The sequence below is a fragment of the Ostrea edulis genome, chromosome 4 (genome assembly GCF_947568905.1).
Source record: "Ostrea edulis chromosome 4, xbOstEdul1.1, whole genome shotgun sequence".
Classification (NCBI taxonomy): Eukaryota; Metazoa; Mollusca; class Bivalvia; order Ostreida; family Ostreidae; genus Ostrea; species Ostrea edulis.
This window is the reverse complement of record NC_079167.1, coordinates 89,361,098-89,381,097: the sequence shown is the minus strand read 5'-3', so window position 1 is coordinate 89,381,097 and position 20,000 is coordinate 89,361,098. Positions and strand designations below refer to the sequence as shown.

At 33.4% G+C, this 20,000-nt stretch overlaps 1 protein-coding gene across 3 annotated transcripts in view; it reads right to left on the bottom strand.

Annotated features, from left to right (window-relative positions):
* Positions 1–2,564: 2,564 nt before the first annotated feature.
* The window catches only part of LOC125671336 (interleukin 17-like protein), a 53,724-nt gene continuing 36,288 nt past the window's right edge, over positions 2,565–20,000 (bottom strand). Inside the window, exons 1-2 of one of the 3 annotated variants that reach the window (XM_048906974.2) lie at positions 4,651–4,921; positions 2,565–3,445 (exon numbers count right to left, since the gene is read on the bottom strand). In XM_048906974.2, the coding sequence (XP_048762931.1) occupies positions 2,882–3,445; positions 4,651–4,680 (594 nt within the window). In that variant the 5' untranslated portion in view covers positions 4,681–4,921 and the 3' untranslated portion in view covers positions 2,565–2,881. Of the gene's footprint in view, positions 3,446–3,739; positions 4,170–4,650; positions 4,922–20,000 lie in introns of those variants that run through there. The other 2 variants (XM_048906973.2, XM_048906972.2) reach the window with 2 other exon arrangements.

Below are 20,000 nucleotides of genomic sequence, written 5' to 3'. Positions count from 1 at the left end.
TGTTTATCCTTGTTAGCACTAATGATTCGTATTATCTTTAGAGAGGTGGACAGGCATAGCCTACACCCACTTCTCTTTGCAAACCTCTGGAAAACGTGTAAATGCCGAAACCGGTTTACGCAACGATCGAAGTTTCGACTCAGATTAAATTTGCCTGGATTTACGTAACAGAAAAGTTATTTTCACAAGTTTAACATTAATGCGTTGCATCTTTCGCGAGGAAAATCAACACTTACTTGCTGTTAATCCATTTTCTCTGCCATGCGTTGATCTTTAGTGTTGGTAGAAAAAAATCGAAAATCCGCAGTCTGAAAATTTGGAAAAATTAATAATAACGCATTTTGGTTCCCGGAAAAATTATTGACATTTCATTTTTTATCCAGACATGTTTTTCCGTGGGGATCCGGGTTAGAATAGGTCCTCAGTACCTTTGCATATATCGTAAAAGGCGACTAAATGGGGTTGTCTTTCGGATGAGACCGAGGCCCCGTGTCACACCAGGTGTGACACGATAAAGATCCCCCCTGCTCAAAATTTTTGCAGTCCTTCACCGGCAATGCTGACGTCTCCATATGATTGAAAAATTCTCCAGTTGAACGTTAAACAATACTCAACCAACCAACTATTGATATAAACTTGAATAATCTTTTCAATTATGACGAAAAGCTTTTCAAGAACCAAAATGTGTGTTTGCGCGACAAATTGATTGCCTGATTTTGGGTCCCGCTTATCGTGATCATGCCGTTTGAATCCTTTACCGGAGACTCTACACACTATCAGTTTGTTTACCGTCATACATAACAAATAAATTCAATAGAGAAAAACTCTTCTCCTTTTTCATGATACTTACTAAAACTACTGATCATATCTCTGTTATAATTATGAAAATGTGTCGTTCATTACAAGCAGAGAAGCGTGTATCTGATGTACAGACCGACTACAGTTTCTATTGGATTGTTATCGTGACGATTTGTTACCATACCTTGATTTCCACCTATCTATTGGATTGTTATTGTGACGATTTGTTACCATACCTTGATTTCCACCTATCTATTGGATTGTTATTGTGACGATTTATTACCATACCTTGATTTCCACCTAATCTCAGAAAGGTCCTCTTCCTACTGCACTGCGCGTTCTTTACGTAGTAGTCTCTCTTTGTCCGTGTTCAAAACTGTTAATGGGTCATGTGCAATATCTGAATTTTAAGATGTCTTCAAAAATCTTGCATACTTTTGAGTTGGAGCTTAACTTTCATTGCCGTAAGAAATGGAGTCTGAAGGAGCTTATATGAATTTCTCTTACTATTTGCATGTAGCAATATTATAATTTAAAACTTCTTATGTATCAAAACCCAGTTACAAGTGTGTCAGAGTAAAAATTGAAGAAGTCATTGAGAAGAATCATTGGAAATCAACACGATCCGTCTCCAGAACTGTTGGAATAAAGGATTATGATTCACGAGACCCCCCGGGTGTAATTTAAGCAATCATAACCCCCTAATGAAGTTACGGGTTACGGGCTTGAGTGTAATAAAATTCATGGTCGAGATTATTACATTTAAGGCAATGAAAAAGAAGATTTTGAAATAACCAGATATGTACAAACGTAATTTCCATTTTAAAAATATGATCATCGCTATTCCACATAATGTGACAAAATATTTTACATTGGGAACTGTAATTCAATTTGCCAGAACAAAACATGCTCCATTAAAATCTAGGATTTTCGTTGACGTAAACTCATTTCTTTTCAGTGCTGCATTTTACATGTATTGCAGATAATTAATGTCCCTCCCTTAGTACATGTACATTCTACTCATTAATTAGGTTTAAATTTTCCAAACAAATCGTCCCCAGATCTGCTAAAGAAGACCAATCTTCTGAAAGATAATGAAATGCATACACTTCCCTGAAAACAAAGCGGACAAACACAGTTACTTTCGGCATAACAAATGTACACAATTATAAACAATCCGTGAATATCAGGTTGTGTATTTCCCTGCATATTAGATATTGTTTATCCTACTCGTCCGTCACCGCGTTGAGTGTCAAGTGGTTTCAGTGCGAATGGCACTGGTACCGGATATAGTTATTATTGCGAGGCTAAGGAGTAAAGTACCATCTCTGCTAATAGCATTCGTTTCGTATCTAAATTTAATAATATATTTGGAAATTATTCCTAAAAACATTTCAGATCCATTTAATTTCCCATGAATGTGTCATACATATTGTTAATGAGGTAATCTTATTTTGACAATGATAGAAATATCGTTGAAATTTTAATAAATCAATAGTTTTAAGATTTAAAAAAAAAATGTATGAAAATTATGTTTTAGATAAAAAAAATTCAAGTGATTTCTGGCTTTCAAATCTCTCTTTAGAAAAGACATAAGATATAAGACTTATTTACATGTACTTCTTAATACATATACATGCATCACCATCCAGTCAGAAATCGTGAAAGTCCATTTCTTAATTATATTTTTAACGACGTTATGAAATGACAATTACAAATAGCAAATTTGGCATATTTTCAATTGCCAAGAACACAAAGTAAGTAAGTTTGAAATTGTAAAAATTCTTTATTGAACAACCTTTGTAAAATAATACGACAATGCAAAATACTTCATAAAATACAATAATTTAAAAAAAAATCCTATAAAATCACTAGCAAAACGCGTAATAAATAAATATGCTTCAAAAATGCGACATATGCTACATGTATGGTATGATGATGGAGACGGAAACTAACAAAATATGCAATGAATAACAATGTATAATATAGATATTACATGCATACACATTTACACAACATTGAGTATTGAGTATCATCGTCAGATAAATTCTTTGAAAGACTGGGGTAGACATTATCCTTTAAGTTACATAGTAATGGGATCATCATTAGAACTCGTGTTGGACACTGGGACTGAGAGAGCTTCCCTCTTCTTGGCACATGTACATCCTTCTTGCTTCATATACATGGCCGATGAATATTGGTACACCCCATTAACACAGCTTCCGGTCCTCAAAAGGACTCTGACTGGCCGATACACGGGTTCACATCCGGTAATGGTGCTGTGACCTTTTTCTTCCAGACAGGCTTGACACTTGCAGCGAGCCTCGGTTATAATTTTTGGGTACCGAGTGGATAGATGAGAAGCTACGAGAAAAAAGGGACAAGTTGTTCTCTCGAAAACTTTACTGTTAGGGTCAGTTGTGATGGATTGGAGACTAGCGGGACAGGTTTTGTCACCGTATATGAGTTGTTCCTCCTCATCAGGAAGGGTGTTGTTGGTTGGATATGAGTCTAGGTATTCCTTGACACTTGATTCCGTTTCTTTAGCCATGTATTGAGCGTATTGCTCCGCAAGGTTTGCTGGTTCTGAACATATTGCTGCGAGATCAACTTTACCAGCCAAGAAAAGAATTGCACAACAAATTGCCTGAAATAACAAAAATATTCGAATGTATAAATACTCTATATGATTGAAACTTAATAAGTAATAACATTTATTTTTAAAGATCGAACGTGCTTCTATTCATTCATTCATTCTTTATTTCCTCCATGTGGAGATATTGCAATATACGTTAATATACAATTAATTGTATAACACTATGAAATTATTTCTAGGATATCGAATTGTTACAATAAAAAAAAAGAATTTGTAGTAAACTAAAATGTTATATTATCACAATAACAGGAAACAATTTAAGGAATCAGATAATTACACACTTACCAATTTGAATGACATAAGAAAAGAGATGCCCATTTTGTGCTGTTTTCTAATTTTGAGAGCTTTAGATAGTCGAGTTGCTTGTAGTAGAATGCCGACTTAGGATTCATGGTAACAATTTATAGTCCACAGAAAATTCCTTGGACACTTTAGGGAATATTTTTCACTTTAGATGCAGTCTAAACAGAACACGTGTGTACAGCGGAAGGAACACCCCTTTCCGGGTTGTTTACGCTCATTCTATTTTTGGACTACAAACAGAGGATTCCCCCTCTCACGATTGGCTGGGTGAATGTAATACCTTTAAAGATCGACCGATCAAACTACTGTTTGCTTAATATCTACTACCGATTTTCTTTATCAAAAGATTATTGGCTGTCATCGAAAACTGAAGTTGCCACATAGTGTAAAATAATTATTTACTTCCCATTAACTTTGTAAATTGTTGAGCGACATAAGCAAGATCGAATCAACTTACATGTCGTATACGAGAAACACACGTGGGTAAATATACTCTGTAGTATTGACGAAAACTCAAAACAAACGATTTCATTTTCATATCAAAATATGTATTATATATATATATATATATATATATATATATATATATATATATATATATATATATATTAAAGAATATTTTATAAACTAGACACAAGTGAAAACTTAAATTCTGTCATTTTCAATGTTGTTAATTTGGATTGACATGGATTTGATCATTTGTTCCTTGGCTTCTCATTGATTTAGCCATGTTTTATCACTGTTGGTTACGTCATGTATATGATTTTTTTTTAAAGAAAATTATATTCTTTCGACATTATAATTTGAAGGAAAATCTCATATCAAATTTTGATATTGGCCGTCCCACCATATACTTCCATATGACCGAAATAAATGTAAAAATTGTTACCAACCATTATTTTTAACTCTGCATTATCCCACATGTAATAAGGCAAGAAAAAAATTCCAAAGACCGGGTGAGAAATTCCGAGGTGGGTATCAAATATTTGTGATTACAAAACTCTTTTTCTCCTAGGAAATATTCCTTCACCCGGAAGTATGATCATAAATATCTCTGCACTTCGCTGTCACAGCTGGAGTTGGATAAATTTGGACAGGTGCAGAACTTTAAACGGAAACATGAAGATTTCACTTATTACAAATCTACTAACAAATGTCCGTCTATCAGAGTTGGTACTTAAATGTATATGTATGCTACGAATAGAAAATTCTAAAAATTTTGTTGTATGCAAATTAAGTCGTATTTCAGGATTTTAAGTGAACACGTGTGCTGATTTATGATTTATTTTCATCCTCGGTATCCGTCCTATACACATTGAGGAATAAGAAGAATGTTCTCTAACTACTCTTGTTAAAAGTGATGCAAAATGTTTTTGAATTCAAGTTCCTTTTTTAAGATTTCCTCCTCTGGCCCTGTGTGTTGTAGACATCCTTCGTGTGTCCTCTTTCTTTTCTCAATTTAGATTTAGCACAATAATTTTATACTATATATATCTATGGTGCTCAGCACTGTCTATCTCTTTATTGTAACTATGTGTACTAGGTAGAACAGAGGATCTGAAGTCGTCTGCAGGGTCTCATTACATTTCGTTGAGGAGAAAATCCACTGATAAACTTAGTTGGAGACTCGTATCTCTCTATGCTATACTTGATGGATTATTATTATCAATATTGTGTTTGATTCAAGCTCATAACCCGAATGTGTGAATACGGATTTTCAGACTAGGGTGTGAATACCTAAGATTTCATCGAGTGGATGGTAATCTCTTTGTCTAAGATTTTGATCCTTAAAATAATGGAAATATACCATAAATGTAATACGCCCAAATACGAATGAAAATATAATATTGGCATAGGGGGTATGGTATCCATTAATCTCTTCCCTATATGATCACGGGTCAGCGTCATCACACAAATGAATGACGTCACTCATTAATGTATGAACTAAATGTCTTGTGCCCTGTGACTGGGATAACCCACGTTTAGAAATAGCATTTATTGTATTTATTCGTCTGCAGGGTAGAATTGTCCTACAAATGTTTCCCTTCAAATATAATCTCGCGGGTGAATGGTGGATTAAATCGTCTCCATTGTACAGAGATTTTACCGCAGACTATATGACATAAGTGTTCATTTCCCGCCACTAAGTATGAGACGCATCATTTCATTGGGGTTACCGGTAGCTATTACAAATCTAGGCACCCCCGTCAAACGAGCAGCCATTCAGAAGCGGTTTTCTCCTTCTTAACAAACCCATCACATATTCACATCATTTTATTTGTCCCTGTAGTATTGCATGTCTCGGATTACAAGAGGTTTTTTTTTATGAAAATAAAATGATATGCGCTCAAGTAGCTAGAAGTAGCTTACTACAGAAAGCAAACTCTCCTCAAATCAGTGACCATGTACCTCACTTAAACAGAATAGGAGTTACTCCATACAAACTCAAAATTGTATAAATACAATTAGTGTTTCTATAAAATCTTGTTTAAAATAGTTATGATTTTTTTTTTTATATTAAGTTTTTATGAATGATAAATATTTAGTTTTGACTTATCTTTATTTAAATTTGTAGAACAATATATATATATGTTATGAGATAAATTTTGGGATATATTGCTCTCTCTTTTTTTATTGATTGTTGTTATTTGGTTGTTGTTGTTGTTGTTGTTGTTTTGACTTCTTTTTTAATTTCTACATCAGCGAATAATATGTATTATATGTACATGTTCGATACATAAACGATTATGTACCTTATTTCGGATAAAGTACAAAAATTATGTACTTTATTCAATTAATGTTCTTTTCAAAATTGGTAAACTGATAGATGTATCATAGCTTATAAATACCCTCAGTGAAAATTAGATTTCACAATAGACTGTTTCTTTTGATGTGTTTTAATATCCGTTCAGTATTGACCACCTGTGGTGAAAATGAAAAAAAAAATGAAATGTTTGGAATATTCCCCTGAATGGGATATTCCTTTTAAAGGTGTATACCTCAGATAATATTTTATATTTATTCTGTGACCCACGACTTTCAATTTTTTTAAGTAAGAAATATGAATTTTTAAAAAATCACAATTACATTATACAATTGTTTATCAAACTCCCAAAATTTTTAAATATATTGAAACGGGATAATTTAAATGCTCCAAACATATAACAAAGCAGCACATCTACTTTAATGATATCTTTATCTGGAATGAGGAAGTAGGCAGGCAAGTGCTCGTATTCATTAAAATGACCTTGACTTATAAATGACGTAGCGTTTTAAACCGTGTCAGTGATCCATGTAGAACGAGACCATGCTGTTATCTCTAACTCTCTGGTGACATATACATTTTATCGTCCTGGTATTTTCAAAGATCTTTTCAATTTCCATATCAACATTGTTTTTAAAGGGGTAATAGCTGTCAAAATGACACCAAAAAATTATTTCAATGGAAATTGCCCTATATTATATATTTCAGTAATTAATAACACCAGTATTTAATGATTTCAAGCAATTTTTAACCTCGAAGCAGGCACATGAATTTGTAAATCTGGTGATTAAATAATGATTGCCGTGCAAGACAATACATGTAACTCTTCCATATATATTCTTTACACTTAGGCGGTTGTCTATCGTAGTTTTATTGGGTTTCTCTTATTTTGTGTACACATTAAATGTTTTATCAGTCATTAATATATATTCTGATATATATTCCTATGCCATTGAGATATTCTGAGAGAGAGAAAATGGTTGTCATCACATTCACAGTTAATGCCCCTTTAAAATCTATGCTTCATTTGACCTAGATACAAACAGGCAATTATTTAAACGAAAGATTACTATAAGAAAACTTTATTTCAATTCGACATGTATAAAACACAAATAACATAAGCTCTATAGAGCGTTTTACCGAATAAAAAAAGGAATATATATCAGAATATATATTAATGACTCCGTCGTAAAATAACAAGTGAAAAGTACTGTTGATTGGTGCACGTGATTATTTGTGCCATTTTATTTGATACGGTACATTTTTTTTCCTCTGAGGAAAATTTCTTTGTTAAACTTCCTCAGCAAGGTAGACCGGCTACCACTCATTGATTACTCCTCGGCAATTTGTCACTGAATAATTATATAAACACGGAACATTTTATCACTGAACTACCATGATCGGGATGTATTTACCAATCCATTCTAAGACTTATACATGTGTATACAGATCAAAGACGCCGATTCCGTAAAATATTTCCCTTTGAATAAGCGTCTCGTCCATACGAAACTATGTGTATAAAATCAATTTGAATAAGCTGCATATGTCGATAAAAATCTGTTTTGAAATGACAATTAAAAATCCAGGGATATTATCTATTTATCTAATTATCAAAGTTAGGAAGATAAGGAAGGCATTTTCAATATTAATTCAGTAATCTATTATTCATTTAATCCTTTAGAATCAACGTTTATTTGAATCATATTATGAAATATATGTACATGTATATTTTTTACTGTTCCAAAATATTTCTGAAATATTCAAAGACGAGTGATATGAAAATTCATGAAAAGTACACTTCGTCCTGTTAGACCCCTTGTAGATGTACATGTAAAGGGGGTGAAACCTTTAGACTTCAGATGAAATGTTAAGGCATTTATCTTATCCTATTAATTAAGAGTTTAGGTAACAAATAGTACACTTTATTAACATAAAAATACGTCACTCTGGTAAATCAACTTTTCCCATTAGGGCTACAATGGGTACCCGAAATAACCCCACATTTTTCATCAGGAAGAGATCTTCAATGTTTAAAAAAAATGTGACGATGTTGGAAGATCCGGTTAATTACGTTTTCTAGCCCTTATCTTCATTGACGATGATATGATTGAGTTGTATTGTACATAGGTTAACTTCCATTCGTTACACATCTGTCCCATTCATAAGTAATTAATGTGTGTTCACATGTATCTGTATACGAATAGAACATTTCTAAATTTATCCCGATATCACTACTAATTACGAAGCAAAATTTGAATTTTTTGAAGAAAAAAAATGGATTAAATTATCTAAACTGTATTTTAAATTATTTTTTTCTTCTTATTTTTGGTATTCCGGTAGATCGATTGCATGCTGTACACGAGATATATATTTTTATATAATTTGTGGCCCATCACAATCAGTTAGTTGTACAAAACTTTGTTTCCCATCCCGTTTGATTCATAAATAATAATTAAGGTACATCTTCAAAGCGAGAAAGGAAAATAATGATCTGCTATACATTGTTTGACCAACAAAAAAATGTACACTACTATCTATTTTCTCATTAGTTTCATAAATTTAAAAAAAAAGAAGTCATTCTTCAAGGCTACTATTGGAGAGTGCATAAAAATTACACATCTCCGGTGAAAACAAACATTTTTAGGTCCTTTTTGTACAGCCTATACTCCTCTTTCCGTTCTGTTCAACGTCAATCTTTCCTCCACTGTTAGGATTATACATGTAATTGCTGTCTAAGATATTCCAGAAGAAAGTTTAACCAAATCATAGAGCGAGTAGTGAGAGTCAGCATGACACTATGTCAGGTATACTGTAGGGTTAATCAGTTTACCCGATCGAGATATAGGGTTCACGGCGGGTGTGACCGGTCGACAGGGGATACTTACTCCTCCTAGGCACCTGATGCTACCTCTGGTATGTCCAGGAACATGTTTGGCCTATTTTTCATTTTGTTTTCTATATGGGAGTTATGAGATTGATCATTGTCCGTTATCTTCAACTTTCTTTACATTGACTGTATCTGTTGGCATAGATTGAATACGCCTTTACATTGACTGTATCTGTTCACATAGATTGAATACGCCTTTACATTGACTGTATCTTTCCCTCGCTGAGATTGAATACATCTTTACATTGATTGTATCTGTCCCTCGCTGAGATTGAATACATCTTTACATTGACTGTATCTGTTCACATAGATTGAATACATCTTTACATTGACTGTATCTGTTCACATAGATTGAATACGCCTTTACATTGACTGTATCTGTTCACATAGATTGAATACATCTTTACATTGACTGTATCTGTTCACATAGATTGAATACGCCTTTACATTGACTGTATCTGTTCACATAGATTGAATACGCCTTTACATTGACTGTATCTGTTCACATAGATTGAATACGCCTTTACATTGACTGTATCTGTTCACATAGATTGAATACATCTTTACATTGACTGTATCTGTTCACATAGATTGAATACATCTTTACATTGACTGTATCTGTTCATATAGATTGAATACGCCTTTACATTGACTGTATCTGTTCACATAGATTGAATACATCTTTACATTGACTGTATCTGTTCATATAGATTGAATACGCCTTTACATTGACTGTATCTGTTCACATAGATTGAATACGCCTTTACATTGACTGTATCTGTTCACATAGATTGAATACGCCTTTACATTGACTGTATCTGTTCACATAGATTGAATACGCCTTTACATTGACTGTATCTGTTCACATAGATTGAATACATCTTTACATTGACTGTATCTGTTCACATAGATTGAATACATCTTTACATTGACTGTATCTGTTCACATAGATTGAATACGCCTTTACATTGACTGTATCTGTTCACATAGATTGAATACGCCTTTACATTGACTGTATCTGTTCACATAGATTGAATACGCCTTTACATTGACTGTATCTGTCCCTCGCTGGGAATAATTCGCTTTCAATTTGCAGTACCTTATCTGGAGTTTCCTCTCAAGATCACTTCTAGACTTCATACAAGCTAACAAAAAGAAAAATGTTCAAAAACGAGCACAGTGGAGTATGGTTGAGTATACTGCGACGTCAATACTCAGGCTGAAGGGTTCCGTGAGCAATATATAACGTCTTTCTTAACTGCTTTTTAACGTCACAAGATTACGTCTTTTCTTCGGTCGCGTTTTTTAAGAAATAAGACTTCATTTTTGAAAATACACGAGGGTATAAACTTCGATGCTTCACGCCGGCATAATTCATGAAGCGCTTTAGCTATTTTTTTTTTATTTTTTTTAGATTTACATTTTTATTTTCTGTATGAATTCCCAGCAGTTCAAATAATCGTACATATACTATATTTATGAAGACGCATACATGCATTGTTCACAACTGCATCACATTCATGAGGAAATGGCCATCATTGCAATTTGTAAAGATATCAAAGGCAATAACATTGGAAATGTTAATATTACGCCTTTAATTCGCGTTATATCTCGTGTTGTTACGCATTTAAATTTTATATACTTTAATCTTGAGGTTGCTCCATAAAACGCATTTTAACTGCTCTGTAAATGATGTTTGTATACAGAAATCGATGCCATAACGTGTCATTAATGCATTCCTCCTCTTGAGTACATGCATGGCTGATTATATTATATCATTATTTTTTAAAAAGGGCGTTTATTTATCAGTCCGTGAACTTTCCAATATTCAACGCAAATGAATATGAATGTTGCACTTTTACAACCTTTTTACAATTAACTCCGTTGTCAAATTATTTGAAACTAAGCACTGAAAATAAATCTGAAATTGTTTTTGCGAAATGCGGGATATTTACGAAAAGCAAATCTGAACAAGTGTTTTGAACTAATCTCCTGAAAAGAAAATATGTTAATGAGAGGGGAAATTTTCATGAAATCTTCCAAACGACGATTTAATTTTTCCTAAACATTTCCACAGTTTGTAATATATGTATATTACTGAAATACAGTTTGATGACACAGCATCCGGAAAATCACTTTTTCCTATTGACAACAAGACTCCGTTTTTAAGATGCAAGATTTGATTACCGCCACATGTTTTGCGCCTTAATTATGTTAACATTAACATACTGTATTTAATTTTACCTCGCCATCATAGGGAAAAGTCCGTATGTATGGACATGGAAAGTTTGTGGGTTTGCTAAATAGAGATAGCAAGAAATCAGTGCAATTTATCCCTGATTTTGAAGAAAAAGTGGGTAGTGAAACACTCGTAATCCTGATTTAGAGGAGAAATAGGTTCAGTACTAGTGCACAGCATTCTCAACAGTGCGCAGCGCAGTAATCTCTGTAGAAACCCTCGTGATTTTTGTAATTGAGTAACAGAACCTGCACGATTTCCTTGTCATACCTATCCACCGTCTTGACGTAAAAATGTGTAATAGCCAAAAATAGAGATTGTGATACCCCTCCACTGGGCCCTTGGGGGAGATATCATAACATATATTTGGAATACATTGTAAAAGTAAGTCGCACAAGTTGCTTGAATTAAAAAGTTATGTCTTTATTCTGTCTAATTTTATAGATCCTCGTATACGCGACAAGTATAGCATTTTCCGGCTTTCCATACCTTTCAAAGTTGGACCGGTATAGGTTCCGTTTAAAAGGTACGCGCTGGGCGTCAAAAGCAGTCTTTCGCGCATACTTCCAATCTCTACCCAGAGTTATCGTTCCATAGCAAGGAAAGACAACTCTGGGTAGAGATTGGCATACTTCTTGTGGGAAAAGAGTACCAATTCATTTCCCATAGACCTCAATGTTAACCTTTGGCCCTCTCACTAATTAACTATATCGATTTTAAACAAATGACCGCAAACATTTCAAAGTTCATTCCAAGTGTTGATAAAAAATGACAAAAAATATATAGGGTCCCGTGCCTTTTATAGGCCATATTTGTACTTTTTTACAACACATAGCAATCTGCAGTAAATTACACACTTCATTTTAAGCACACCCCTACCATGGTAATTTCCTCAGTCATTTCTCGATTTTGTGCGATAATTTTTCATCCTGACAATTAATTTGAACCTCTATAATATTTCTTTCAATTCCAAATAATTTCACTCTTGATATTAGCCAATCACGCAACACCTAGACATTTATACCTCCGCTCAATCTTGGGTAAACTCCGTCCGGGTTACGCATACGGGGGTTTGGTACTCTCATTCCTTGTCGAAGTGACCACTGCGCCCTTACCTATAGGCACTAGAGGACCGATCCCGATCTGTATAGTATTAAACATAATTATCTTGATGTATAGAGTGTTTAATGATACAGTGGTTCATATTTTAAAATCTCCGGCCGTCGAAAGGATATTCGTTGCCGAATAGATGTATTGGTGAATGACGGCAACCGGATTGGATTCAAAAGTAATCATGGTTCTCTCCCGAATGTGGGGTTCAGAATAGGATGGTATATCACGTTTGGTAAATTACATGCATAAGAAGTCATGATTTTTAATAATAGACTGTATAAATTATGTATTGTTATGCATCAAAACATCAAAGTTTTGATATGAAAATGTAATTTGTTTAATGAAGTAGGAACATTAAGGTAGCGATTTTGCCTGAAATATTCTTACTTTCTACCAACAGGGTCGTCCTTAACTTCTGGAAACTCTTGTTAATTTGAAAATTCTCGTTGTTGGTAAAAAGGTCAGGGGTTTATTAATGATTAAAATCAAAAAATCGCAATGATATAATCAATGGCGTAATGATTACATGCACAATGAAGGTCGCCAAAAGCAGTTGTTTTCCTGCACGCAATGTCTTACTTAAGTAAAAACCATGTAGAAACCATAGGGGCTGTTGAAATAGGACGTGTGTATGTACCCCTAGTGTTTACACATACATGTAATTCAATTTATTTCATGCTTTTTATTAATCAGCTAACGTATCAATATGTATAAAGCAAAATATGGTTTTTTTTCTATATTATTATTCAAAATATACGCATCTTTAATCCTATATGATATCAAATTAGTTTTTAACGCTCTATAATGCTTAGATGAAAGGTGAAGATAATAAACAGTGATTAATCTCATAACTCCTACAAGCAATACAAAATAGAGAGTTGGACGAACACGGACCCCTGGACACACCAGAGGTGGGATCAGCTGCCTAGGAGGAGTAAGCATCCCCTGTTGACCGGACACACCCGCCGTGAGCCCTATATCTTGATCAGGTAAACTAAGTTATCCGTAGTCAAAATCGGTGTGCCAAGAACGGTCCAACAATCGGTGAAACACGTCAGACAGCATTTGACCCAATGATAGGTTGTATTGGCAAACTAGATATTTATAACGACCATAGAATTTGCGAAATGCCGACTTTAAACGAGACTGTTAAAACCCCTGCACCATCAACTTGTTTGTCAATAGCCTGCCTCGATTTGAAAACTGACCATGCACAGAACAAGCTATTTAGTCTAATCATTTAATTATTGACACATGTACTCTGTAGTTTTGTGTGGCATAGAATTTTGAAAGTTATTAGCGATCATGAATCAAAGAGAAAGGATTGGATGAGAATGTATAAAAATCATGTACATGTATAACGTATATTTGATTTTTGCAATTTTAATTGATCAGGAAAAAGAAAAGGGTATTCAAATATAAAGTTTCAAAACTTCGCAATGTCTCAGATGGCATTATTCAGGATTTAAATCTGTTTTTAAATTTGTTAACGTGTAACTAAGTTTTGAAATTCGGTACGTCCCATTAAAACAACACCCTAGACTTAAAGGGACAAAAGGCAGCTTTGTTCGGCGGATTTTTTTTCCCATCTGGTTACAGTTTATAAAGTTTACATGGGATATCCCCTTTAGGAAAATACGTTCTGCTAAAATTCTAAAAATATCCACCGATTTTGGTCTGGAAATTTGAAATTGAACCGACATGTGCTATCTAATTTTGTTGTTTTTGAGTTTTGTTCTATTGACTGTCTACCAGAATAATTCTACTATATCATTGTGTCGTTGTCATTCATTATATTCATAGCACTGTTCTATCAAACCATTTCAGTGGTTAAAATATTTTCTTAAATGTTTATTTATGTACATAATTCATACACTGTACATGTAAATACCTGAGATCTCTGCATACGTACAAGCAGTTGGTGTCTCTATCTCTAGTTTATTCAATATATTCTAGTTTTTCTTAGTATCTTGTTTGTTATACTTTGTTTCTTTGATATTTGTTAGTTTCGTGTATCTTAATAATAATAATAATACCATATTTATATAGCACCATTTCCATACACTATGTACGCTCAAGGGTGCTTTACAATGCACATATACATTACAACAGAATGTTGAACACATAAAACATAGAAAATAAATAAAACAATAAAAAGCAATGGTATAGATATGCTAGATAAGAATAAACATCAGTTTCAGGGCGTATTAAAATAATAATGAAATACACACACGCACACACAGCATATAGTGTCTCAGTTATAATACATTAAAACATAGAATTTTTTTCAATATATATAAAACATCACAAAATGGTACTCGAAAACTAAAACACACACTCAAAACAGATAAGATAATCTTAAAGGTCAAGTACGGTGATCTTCCTAAAACTTGAGTTTTATACAGAAAAATGTCTGTCGTACACTTATGGATTAATTTCCATGGCAATTTTGATAAAAATCACTTGGCGTGAATTACACGGCGCTATCAAACTTTTACCTGAGCGATCGATAAATGTGTTGTGACGTGAGTTATCGTTCGTAGCTTATGACGTCATCTGAGACAACTTTCGACTGCATTGATAGGGTTTTATAGTGTTTACATAGAAAAGTCCTGTATTTATGGTACAATGCGCTGCTTTGAACTGCAATGTGAAATCGGGACAGGGATTAAGTAGATTTCTTTTCCCAAATGATACTAAATTTCGAAGAATTTGGATACTGAAACTGAAAAGAGACACTGAGATTTGTGACAAGCCACAAGGATCAGTGAGTGACACTTTAATTAACGAGGATCAGGTTTCCATCATCCTGTTTGACTCCAAACAAAGTGAAAAGTGATGATTAACTGGACATCCTACAAAACAAGTGGAGGGATGTATTTTAATTATATAAAAAGTTCAACCCAAAAAGGGGGGATGCACGCAATCCACCCCTCTCTACATCCACCACTGAATGCTTTAATGCGACATTGTATTCAATGAGTTTGCGATTGCACATAAAAATTAATGTCACCCATTACCTAGTTCGAATTGATTTTATTTCTTTTATTAAATGAAATATCTTTCGAATATTGTCGTACTCATACTATATTTATAAGGGACTCATCGTCATCATTTCATTTCTTCACTATATATATATTGAAAAAATAAAATATAGTAAAAATGGCAAAATTTCACACCTCAAAATGCTACAATTCGTTAACTTTGTGCCATAATTTATCAATTTCGCATTTGACGTGTGTTGTGAAGAAATTACATGTACTAATAGGCCTAATTTACATTTTATGATATTGTATCTACATGTAGATGTTGGTTTTTTTAAAAAGGGGGGGGGTACAAATAACGTTGTGCACAATAAGTTTTTTTCTTTTGTCTTTTGTTGTTCTTTTTTCAAAAAGGCATTTTTCAGTTAAATATATATCTAGCTAAACACATTATAATTTGAATCTGATCAATCTCACACAAATAAATCCCATAATAAAAAAAAAATACAAATGTGAGAGTCAATCTAGTTAAATACGCTCACAATCGCTACAATAGAGTATACGGCGAGTATCTATGAAGTCTGATTTTGATTAGCCTCGATTGTGTAAAATACAAAGGTTATCTTTTGATAGAACATTTTTTTCCAATATTATTCCCAATTTTCTATGGACTGGCCTGGTAAATAATTTCTAAATGAGATTCCAATGAGATATTTGTCGAACATATAAATGTATATATCATATAAATATTATTATCTGATGGTTTCGAAACGGGTGTAGGTACAAACATTATAAAGGTTGAATCCCTAAACTTAAGTGTATCTACGGTATTTCATCGTCACTATCCACGGTGTTGCTAAAACTGGCAATTTCTCACAGAAATTAAAACGATGATATACAGGCGTAAACAACTACAATTGTCTCAGATGACGTCATAAGAAAGGGTGACAATCCCTTCATTCGTTTCTATAAACAACGATTTTGGAATAGGTATTTTGCGCATTTACCTGAATTTTAAAAAAAAATAAACACATCAATAAACTTTTCAAAACGGGTTTTAATGAATTATAAACTTTATTTTCAAATCTATTTTTATTACACTTGACCTTTAATGCACTGAAACAGCAAACACGAATGACTGAAATGATAGAAACTAGTCCTGGAAAACTTGATGGAAAAATTTCCTTACACGTATACAGTACTGATAGGTAAATTAAAGTAATCAGAAGGACCCCCCCCCCCCCATCTCCTCCCCCACGTGTGTCTCATTCTCATCGTTTCTGGGTTATCCTAACCCTGATCATTCTTTATTTGATTAAAGAAATAATACAACGCCTTGACGACAAAGTTGTGAAACGATAACTGGTCGACCATTTTTTGATTTCGACTGGGTCGTGCTTAACAGTTTCTGTTTATCACATGACTACATAATTTAAAAGATCGAAACGGTTACTAAAACAAACGATATTTGATCGGTAATATTTAGATCGAGTTCGATGTTCCTATCATGAAACGATTGTTATTCCAGTTCGTAATAAAATAGTCGAAAGTAACTAGAGACGCGAGTTTTCATCAATATATTGAGTGACCAAAAATAATAATAATTCGCATCAATCCTGAAATTCCCAATTATTTTTCGCCCTACTTGAAGAAATAACCTCAAAGACAACACATGCAGGGGAACATAATGTTCTTGTCGGTTCTTAGTTAATTGGGAAACACAATCATTCGATTAAATGTAATTAAAAGTGATATTCATCGTCTATGTTTGCACGTGGGCATAATTTACAAGTTCTTCCATTTCTTAGAATATCGTGGTATCAGCCTTGTTCATTTTCTAGTGTAAGATAAACGAAATTTTCTAAATAAATGTGTAGTACATTATACAATTACTGACTTTTAAGGTCAATACGAAGATTCAGTTACTTTAGAAATATAATATTCACCGAGCCCTTAGGGCGAAGTGGATAGTGTACTTCGGGGGTACCTAGCTAAGGTATCGTATTGACCGAAAAATGTCAATAATTGTTTTATTATATGATCGAATTATCTAAATAATGATTTAAAATTTCATCTTCAAAAGTTGATGACAACATGATTTGGTGATGAGTTGATTTTTAATTATTTCCCTTCAAATTTTCATTGTAATTAAATGTAACATGTGAGGAATTGTTTATTGTCAAATGTGACAAAGTTCATACAAAATATTGAATATTGTTTTGTGAGATTCGAAATCGTGGGAGAAAAGGTCCTTTTTAAACTGAATTGATCATTGTAAAGATTGCTGAATTATTGTATTTCGGAATTTGACATATTGTCGATTTCTACATGTATATATTGTCTCCCACACGCTGGTATATGGATATCCCTATCTTTTTCAATGCTCAATCTGTTACTGTTCACTTGTAGACTGCATGCCTATACAAGTCATGTAAAGTGGACTTTTCCTATTTATCTTTAAGGAGACACATCTGGACCAGTACTGGACGGCAGGCCGCTGTCTGATCGTGACAACTAAACAATACATACTAGTACTTGAGAGACGACACCTACTCCTATACTAGAACAGGATTCCCAGTTTTTCATTTGTTGTCAAAACAATTAATGATTTTACAGATACTCTACGTCTGAAAAACGCCCATACAAGATTTTAGACGTTACAACAAACGATATCAATCTATTGCGAATCTGATGAAGTCCCCTTTTGTGCCAAAGGAATGTTGACACCCAGGAAGCACCATTGAAAGTATGCAAATATTATCCCCGGAAAGCAGCGTATTTTTTAACCCAAAAAAAACCCCACTAGCTAATTTTGTCAAATATGGATTTTTTGGTTGTGAAGTGTATCTGCTTTCCAAAACGATGTATTCATGTTAGAAATGTTATATTATACCAAAAGAATAATTTTAAGTATTACAACAAATATTTGCTAGCATATTAATTTACGTTTCCTCATATTATAATGAACCAATGCAGTTTTATTGCATTTTATTTCTCAGTAACTGTATGAATTTTTCAACTCGACATAAAAACCTGTACATGTATATTATAAATTATGACTATAAGGTATTACATGTCTAAATTGTTCGTATCATGGAAACAGTATGGAGAATATCAAAACAGTGGACAAGTGCAGGAAGTTCTGGGTTTTCATAGATTACGCAAATTACATTCGTGCTTCCGATGTGTATACATGTATACCCTTATAATTACAGGTAACCTAGCGTATACCTTATATACTTAACCTAGCGTATACCTTATATACTTAACCTAGCGTATACCTTATATACTTAACCTAGCCTATACCTTACATACTTAACCTAGCCTATACCTTATATACTTAACCTAGCCTATACCTTACATACTTAACCTAGCCTATACCTTACATACTTAACCTAGCCTATACCTTATATACTTAACCTAGCCTATACCTTATATACTTAACCTAGCCTATACCTTACATACTTAACCTAGCCTATACCTTACATACTTAACCTAGCCTATACCTTACATACTTAACCTAGCCTATACCTTACATACTTAACTTAGCGTATACCTTACATACTTAACCTAGCCTATACCTTATATACTTAACCTAGCCTATACCTTACATACTTAACCTATACCTTATATACTTAACCTAGCCTATACCTTACATACTTAACCTAGCCTATACCTTACATACTTAACCTAGCCTATACCTTACATACTTAACTTAGCGTATACCTTACATACTTAACCTAGCCTATACCTTACATACTTCACCTAGCGTATACCTTACATACTTAACCTAGCCTATACCTTACATACTTAACCTATACCTTATATACTTAACCTAGCCTATACCTTATATACTTAACCTAGCCTATACCTTATATACTTAACCTAGCCTATACCTTACATACTTAACCTAGCCTATACCTTACATACTTAACTTAGCCTATACCTTATATACTTAACCTAGCCTATACCTTATATACTTAACCTAGCCTATACCTTACATACTTAACCTAGCCTATACCTTACATACTTCACACCATATTTGTATTCTATTTATCTCATTTTCTGTCTGTAATTTAAATTATCACAGGTTCATATATGTTTTTAAAACTGAGAGATATAATTGGGGCTTATGAATATATAATGATTTTTTTAAAAAGTTACACGTTTAGGAGTCTTACTACACTAATTCTTTCTTGACCTTTCTATGATTTTAGATTGATTACATTGTATTCTACATGTATGTCTATAAGCTG